This window comes from Stomoxys calcitrans, chromosome 3 (assembly GCF_963082655.1).
Source record: "Stomoxys calcitrans chromosome 3, idStoCalc2.1, whole genome shotgun sequence".
In the NCBI taxonomy this organism is placed as follows: Eukaryota; Metazoa; Arthropoda; class Insecta; order Diptera; family Muscidae; genus Stomoxys; species Stomoxys calcitrans.
Genome location: NC_081554.1, coordinates 6,191,733 through 6,200,559, shown reverse-complemented (window position 1 = coordinate 6,200,559; position 8,827 = coordinate 6,191,733). Strand labels below are relative to the sequence as shown.

General features: G+C 34.3%; 1 protein-coding gene across 1 annotated transcript; it reads left to right on the top strand.

Moving 5' to 3' along the window:
• Positions 1 to 242: 242 nt before the first annotated feature.
• On the top strand, positions 243 to 3,421 carry LOC131995749 (uncharacterized). Its single transcript, XM_059364722.1, has 3 exons — positions 243 to 1,236; positions 3,185 to 3,279; positions 3,350 to 3,421. The coding sequence occupies exons 1-3, from the start codon at positions 243 to 245 to the stop codon at positions 3,419 to 3,421; spliced, it is 1,161 nt and encodes a 386-aa protein (XP_059220705.1).
• Positions 3,422 to 8,827: the final 5,406 nt, after the last annotated feature.

The window sequence follows — 8,827 nt, the reverse complement described above, 5'->3', positions numbered from 1 at the left end:
GTATCGGTCTACGTTTTGATATAGCTGCCATATAAACCGATCTGGGATCTTGACTTCTTGAACCGCTAGAGGGCGTAGCCATAGCAGTTAGAAATACAATCAAACACAAGGTTGAAAATTCGTTTCCAACGAAAATCATAGAAAACAAATGTATCTCAGTAGATTTCTGTAAAGCAAAAGTTAAATTTGTTGCAGCATATTGCCCGCGTTACACTTCTGACTTCCAAAGTGATCTCGAAATTATGACGTCTGCAAATGTTGAATTCTTTATTGCTGGGGATTTTAATGCCCACCACACCAGCTGGAATTGCGCTGATAGCGATGTGGCCGGAAAAGTGTTATTTGACCATCAAAATAAATCAAACTACTATATATATTTCCCACCTAGTCATACAAGATTTCCCCAAAATCAAACCATCAGACGACCGTCAACAATTGATCTTCTACTATCAAATTCCTCTTTAGGTTTTACCGACCTGGAAACGCATCCGCACAAATTAAATTCCGATCATGTACCTGTAACATTTACGGTTAACGAGAAATTCAACGAAGCCATAAAATTATACCCAGATTTTAGAATGGCCAATTGGCAACGTTTCAAGTCATTGTTGGATTTAGAACTTTGCAATTCTGATGTTTTTAATTGTGAATTATCACTTCGTGACGTTGACAAGACGATTGAGGGTTTTGTGGATTTGCTGGGTGAGGCCTGCAGTAAGTCAGTGCCTCATGGTCCCAGAGCCACAGACAGTGCTAGGATGACAGCTGAATGTAAGCTTATGATTTCGACCAGGAACAAATTCAGAAGAATGGCTCAGAGGAGTACGGATCAGAGTTTAAGAACTACGTACCAGGCTGTGGTCCGGGAAATTAATAAGATGATTGCAATTGGCATGAATAGAAGTAGAAACATTCAATGGGGTAACTTTTTATCTACCTTGAGGATTGGCAGTAGGAACTTTTGGAAGGTTACAAGGCGTATTAAGGGCCAAAATAGGGGAATAGGAGATTTGGTTTATAACGACAAGATGATTTGTTGTAATCATGAGAAAGCTGAAATTCTCGCTGAGCATTTCGTAAATGCTCATCGGACAACGGTGGGTATGATGAGTACAATGGAAGGAAAAGTGGAATTGACGACAAAGGCGATACAGGAGGACTCGACCCCGAACGACGATATGACATCCTTTACGAATCAGGAAGAGGTAGCATTTCTGATAGGTCGTCTGAGGAATGGTAAGTCACCGGGAATTGATCAGGTTAGTAATTTATTATTGAAACAATTGCCAGATTCGGCTGTAAGGTTCTTAGTAAAAGTTTTTAACTTTTGTATTAAATTTTCGGTTTTTCCAAGACCCTTCAAAATAGCAAAGGTCATTTCGATTCATAAAAAGGGCAAAGACCCCAAATCACCTACCAGCTACCGCCCCATCAGCCTTTTGAGCTCGATAGGCAAAGTTTTTGAGAGAATTATATTTCACAGACTTCAGAGTTTTGTGGAAGAAAATGACCTAATCCATGACTGCCAGTATGGTTTCAGAGCACAACATTCCACAACTCATCAGGTTAAAAGAGTTGTGAAAATGATACGTCAGAACAAGCAAAGACGACATTCGACAGGAATTCTTTTTATCGACATCGAAAAAGCCTTTGATTCAATTTGGCACAAAGGTTTACTATATAAGCTTAATAAAATGAAATTTCCATTATATTTGATTAAATTGGTAAATGATTTCCTTACCGAAAGAGGCTTCACTGTAGATGTTGAAGGTCAACAATCGTCGATAAAAACCATTCCTGCTGGAGTTCCCCAGGGTTCTGTTCTGTCTCCCCTTTTATACTCGCTTTATACCTCAGACATTAGGCCTTCCAGAGAAAGCGACATCGCCTTCTACGCTGACGACAGTGCGTTTATTTGTCAAGGGAAAGTATCGAATGCGATAGTAGGTAGAATGCAAAGGGCACTAAATTCGGCATCTAAATATTTTTCAAAATGGAAGATAAAAATAAATGAGCAGAAGTCACAGGCGATACTATTCCCTTTTAATAAATCTCCCAAGAGACAACCTACGCGTAAGCTGATGGCAAATGGAAGGGAAATACCTTTTTCAAAGACGATAAAATATCTTGGAATTACCCTTGATGAGAAATTGACTTTTAGGCAGCATATAGACAGTGTATGTGTTAGTGCTGTGAGATGTGGGCGTGCACTGTTTCCATTACTGAATAGGAAGTCCAAGTTAGACATTAGGAACAAATTGATGCTTTACAGGATGTGTATAAGACCTATACTTACTTATGGGTGCCAGATATGGAATGACTGTGCGATGACTCACAGGAGGAAGATCCAAATTATTCAGAATAAGAACCTCAAGATTATTTACAATCTTCCTCGACGATATCCCACAGCAGAATTGCATCGTAAGTCCAAACAAAAACTGATTGAAACCTTTATAAATGATATGACACTGACATTTAATGACAAATGTAGAAGGTCAACCTACAGTCATCTGAGAAGTTTGGTTTAGCGGGTTCTATTTTTCTACTATACAAGTAGTATAGTTAAAATTAGTAACCGTTTGTAAAACTTCTTTTAACTTAAATATTGTGATATTAAATTTAGGTTTTTTACTATCTTTTTCCTAATATATTATGTACTTTTAAGTTGCTTTCATAAATAACATACATGCTCATTTGCTGAAATATCTTATAGATAGAAACTCAAAAAATGTATTTTTGTATATATAAGAAAAAAAAAAAAAAAAAATGAAATATTGATAGAAATAATAAACAAACAAACAAACAAATGCGATCCATGGTGAAGGGTATATAAGATTCGGCCCGGCCGAACTTAGCATACTTTTACTTGTTTTGCTTTATACAAGCGTGCGCTGTCTGACTAATAACCCTTAGTCATTGGTTGTACAGAGTACGGATTCACCCGAGGCCAAACTTACCAAAATATTCTTGCCTCATATTAGTTTTTTTAGAGTGTATGTCATTACATTACTGAAATAGTTACAAAGTATCTATGAAAAACCATTTTACCTTATTTTCATCACGTGATCTATTAGTGTAACCCTTTTACTTGGGGAGCAGAGAGGGGGGATAGAAAGCCCGAAAGTTTTTATGTTTATTGCAATTTTTTCCCCTTTTTTCCTCATTGTCAATTTCTGTTCAATAGACACTGCCGATTGCCGTGAAATGCCTTTGCCAGTAATTGATGCCTTAGAAAAGTTTGGCTCCTTTCATTCCTTTGAACATATCACTGACACGAATGTAATCAATTCTTGTTTTGTGCTGGCACTTTTTTATTTTTTGCAATTTCCTGAGCTGAATTTGATTGCAGGGTAACTTTTGTGATACATTGGAATATTTTCGTTTAATGTGTCTTCGAAGATATGGACATTTGCTTCCCTAGATTGAAGAATAGATGATAAATAGCCATATTTACTTAAAATAATAAATATTGATGAGAAATGAAATGACTTGATTTTATATTCTAATTGAAGACGTAGAGTAAGGGGCCATCCTGGCGAATAAGGTAGTACATGTGTTCGACTACGACGCTGACCTCCCGGCTTAAAATCTTGGCAGGAATATCATAATAAAATTTGAATCAGGCAGCTCTTATTATTGTGAAAACAGTATTTCTGCTAATCCTTAAAGAAATGCTGTTTTTTTTATGAGTTTAGTTTTGCGGCATGGTGTCGATTCGAATAAAAATTTTGATAATATGATGCGAATTTAAGACTTTTATTAGATTTTTAAAGAAACGATGCACAGTGGGAGAAAATAAAAAAAAAATATGCCGTGTGAGAACGGGTAGAGATATCTCTTTGAAAAAATTCTAAGAAAAAAACGAATAAAGACATCGTAGTAAATCTTTTTGAATGTTGCAGATAAAAGTGTCCTTAAAAAAAAATAAAAACGAATTTTTTACAAAAATCCCCAAAATACCCCTTTCGAGCAATGATGGTTTCAAAATGGGCATTTTTTAGTAAAATTGCTATTCCAAAAATTTTTTTTGGAGTGGATTTAGAGACATATGGAATAAAAAAAAAACATGTGCCCAATTTGGAGGTTTGGGGTTTGGAAATTTTGAACTCAAGAGGATTATCCAATTTTTTCAAAAAAAAATTTATTTTGTGAAGTGCATATAGCACCCATCTAAATTGACATATCTTATTCAAATTTCACTTAAAACGCATCTTCAATATGTTTTCTTCACCAATAAAAAAGAAAAAATTAAGTTATTAAAGCAAGTTTTTTCAATAAAGACGAATCAAGGAAAATACTTTTTGAACCAAAAAAAAATCAAAAAATACACTTTTTTAACTGATTAATCAGATATGGACGCTTGCCAGATGTGGACAAAGTCGTTGTAAATTTTGTCACAAATCTAAATCATGCATAAAAATGAAAATCGAGCCACAAATTACTTCGCAAATTGCAAATACGAAAGAGATTTCGGTCAAAATAGCACCAAAGAAATTGAAGTCAAATATCTCCGAAACCAGTGGAGATATTGATATTTTTTAGGGATTTTAGAGCTCTATCCAGTAAAAAAAATCTGACCATAAATGAAGATTTGGCAGCCCGAATAATTTTTGGAAATACCGAGGTGACCAACTTTAGAGGCGTGCCAAAAGGTGCCCGGATAATATAATGCGAATAAATTTCATATAATAAAAATAATAAATTTCAAAGAGATATCTTTACCCGTTTTCACACGGCATATTTTTTACTAGCTTTTTTTTAATTTTCTCCCACTGTGTGAAGCTTAAAAATCACACTTTATTTATGAGTACTTCATCCATAATCAAAATTTCTCTACTAAAAGGTCATCGTCTTTAAATAGAGGTAATTGAATGGAATTAAAACTTATCGGATAACACATATTGATATAAGAAAAATCTTTCTGCTAATCCGGTTATATTAAAGACCCATATATGGTCGGCCCCAAACAATTGACTCCGAATGTGATTGCCCCTATATAAATGGTGACGATAAGCCTCCATGTCCGTTTGGCATGCTTTTATTATTCTAATCGAAATTCAAGTACCAAATTCTCTACTCCTCTCCTTCAGATCTTTACTTTAAGTCCGATATTGTCCCGATCGGCGTCCTTCTCCTCTTGGGGTGTTTGGAAGTTTTTTTTTTAGGGTGTGTGGCTCCCAGACTCTAGACCCCAAATTGCGATATGATATCTGTAATTTGTTCATAAATATCTTTAATTTGACCCCCATATTGTCCTTTTTGCGTATTCTCCAGTTAAATGAGGCCAAATTTTAATATCAGATTGGTTCTCTGCTTCCAAATACCATTTATATGATAGCTATATTGTTCAATAGGTGGGTTTTCAGGGAGGGAGTTTAGGATTCAGCGTTCCTCAATTTGCTTCATCCCAAATTTTAATATCAGATTCACTATAAGAAAACAAAAAAAACGGTTTAAATAGTCTCTTCCATCTTCAATATATCGCATTTTAACAAATTGTAGCAATTGGGAGAATTCCCCCCCCCCCCCCCCTTCAGATTAAAAAAATTTTTTAATTTAATGTTAAATATATTGGAAAAATTATAATAATAGACAAACCTACACAATTAAAAATTTGGAGAAAATCGGTTCAGCCCTTGTGGAGCCAATATGAAACAAACAAATTAATAAACATCAATCAAACACCGCCAACAGATATACATAATTTGACTTTCATTTAAAGATGTTAGAAAAATATATTTGTAATATAATTCATAATATTTATAATATAATTCATTAACAAACCGTAATAGGGACCATAATAAATAATAATATTTATCCGTTTAAATAATTTAGACAAAATTTTATTTTAAATATGTATTATAAAGACAAAAAGTCAGCCGAACCCGCCACCCCGCAACAGTTAACCGAACTCGCTTAGCTCTCACAGACAATTTAACCTCAATTAATTGCATAATACTAACATTCGTCCTCTCCTCAAATATTTAATTTTATTATCATGCCAAGTAAACAGTGATACAGTGCAGCGCCCTCTAGTCACAGATAGAAATTCGACTGAACAATTAGTGATTCACAATAGTATGACTGATGGTTTGTGCCACAACTAAAAACCTTATTACGAACACATACTTATCGACGGTATCTAACTGACGGAAAATGTCATTTCGCGTTGCCAACCAAAAGTATTAAAGAAGAAGATGCCAAAATGTACAGACGGTGTATGACTGATTTACGGAATGGTCAGTGACATAGATTAGTGTGCAAGGTGTGGATTATGCAGTTTTCAACCTCACGACATATTCCATTCGCTTTTGTTCATACTTTCATACAACTCTTTGACAAGAAGAACCGCACCAAAAAGTTTAAAAGAAGAACATATGGCGTACGGCCTATTTACGGGATGGCCAGTGACAAGGATTAGTGTGCAACGTGCGGATAAAGCAGTTTACAATCTCGCGACCAAAGAGGGATTAATTATCAAGAGTGTTTTTGTGCTTCTTCTTCGCGATACCAAAAAAATTCTGAGTTTGTCGTCGTTTCCGATATCGAACATTTTATAGGTTTTTTATTTTGGTTCTTCGGCGTTCGACGGCCATGTTTTAGTTGCTAAAACAGTTTACACCAAATAGATAGATAAGTTTTCTAAGTATTGGCATTGCCGATTCCAGGTTCACCGTAATAAAAGTTGACATTACAGTTGACTCTTTAAAATCAAAGGTTTATCAATTATTATTATATTAGTCCTTCTTTGATCGTGAGGTTTATCATTATCAACGTGTTTCACACAAATCTTGGTCACTGGTCATCCCGTATTTTTCGCCTAAAATTCCTCATATATATTAGGCCCTCTTTGCATGCAGCAATGAATATCCCATCTAATCAAAAGATATGCCGATATTGCCGATATTTTCTGAATATTATATCATAAGCATAATTTTAGGCATTTAATTTAACTGTTTTAACGTTTAGTAAGATTACCGTAGTACATTTCTAATATCGATTGATAATGCGGGTTTTCTTGTCAAAGAGTTGTTTGAAAGAATGAACATAATATGTTGTCAGGTTTTAACCTGCCTTATTCACATGGTGCACCCAAATCTTGGTACTGACCATCCCGTATTTCTCGATTAAAAACCCTCTTATATATTAATTCCTCTTTGCTCACGACATATTCCATTCGCTTTTGTTCATACTTTCGTACAACTCGTTGTCAAGGAGAACCGCACTATCTATCGATGTTGAAAATGTACTACGGCAATCTTGCTTAACGTTAAGGCAGTTTAATTAAATGCCTAAAAATATGCTTTGGATGGAAAATTGTATTCTTTTGCTGCCGGGTATTGCCATCTAGCGTTGCTAAATGCGGCTGTGCTAACGTTGACTTTACTAACTGTGCCTCTGCTTAACGAAGCTTCGCCCAAAGAGGGATTAATGTATAAATCCCTCTTTGCTTTATTTGTCAACCAATGAAAATGGTTCCTGACTTGGATCCAAATAATTTCCCTTCTATATTTGCTACTCATCATGTGCGTTGCTTAGTCATCACATAGTCGTTTTAAGTTAAAAAATTTATTAAATGTCAGTTATTTAAATTATATTACTTTAAATAACATAAAAAAACGATTAGCTAAATTACAATTTGTTGCAAATATTTACCATGTCGACAAAAATAATTTCAATTTAGTGGTGGAGAGTCTAATAGTTTCTTATTTGACAATAATGAAAACAAAAATTGTCGAAAAACTTTGATTGAATTCAATTAAAGGATTACGTTCACTAGTAAAATCCTTCAAAATCTGTAAATGATTACAGTAAAAACCCTCCACCGTATGAGGGGTGTATACTAATTTGGTCATTCTGTTTGTAACTAATCGAAATATTGATCCAAGACCCTACAAAGTATATATTCTTCATCGTCTTGGCATTTTAAATAATGGCATATGCGATTCATGGCGCAGGATAATAAAATTAGACCCGGACGAACTTAACGCATTCTTATTTATTTTTGTTTTTTAGTAAATTTAATAAGGCGAATGTGAAAAATCTGCCATCAAATATTATACCAACGTAGTTTAAAAAAAATCCAAAAAATTTTTAAAATTTGGTCAACAATTTTTCTTTTAATAGTTTGTTATAAAAATATAATTTTGAGTAATTTTTGTTTAAATTTCACATTTTTAACTAAAATTCTACAATAATCAAATTATTTCAATGAATTTTTTTACGAAAACAACAAACACCATTAATTTTTTTATGTATATATATTTTCTAAAAAAATTTAATTTTCGTAAACTTTCGTGCAAATTTTAATTTCAAAGAAATTTCAGACTATCAAATTCGATGAAATTGAACTGGGCACCCTTAAATCAAGAGATCGGTCTATATGAAAGCTTTATCTAAATCTGGACCCATCTGAGCCCTGTTGGATAAGGATGTCGAGAGGCCTTACACAACTCACTGTCCCAAATTTCATCGTAATCGGATGATAAATGTGGCTTTAATGGATCTGCAGATCGGTCTATTTGGGGGCTATATCAAGATATAGACCGATATATCCCATCTTCGAACTTAACCTGCCTATGGACAAAAAAAGAATATTTGAGAAGTTTCAAGTGCTCAATATCTATATTTTTAAAGACTGTAGCGTGATTTCAACAGACAGACGGACGGACATGGCTATATATTCTTAGATTTTTACGACGTTCAAGAATATATTTACTTTATAGGGCCGGAGATGGATATTTCAATGTGTTGCAAACCACATTTAATGGAGTCAGTTGGAAGTCATGAGAGAATTCATTGCACACAGTTTTAGCCCATTCAGAAA

Excerpts from the sequence above, each read along its gene's own strand:
- LOC131995749 (XM_059364722.1), top strand. The coding sequence starts at position 243 with ATGACGTCTGCAAATGTTGAATTCTTTATTGCTGGGGATTTTAATGCC. Across the intron at positions 1,237-3,184 it reads GATAGGTCGTCTGAGGAATG|ACACTGCCGATTGCCGTGAA; the intron begins GTAAGTCACCGG and ends TCTGTTCAATAG. Across the intron at positions 3,280-3,349 it reads AACATATCACTGACACGAAT|GGTAACTTTTGTGATACATT; the intron begins GTAATCAATTCT and ends ATTTGATTGCAG.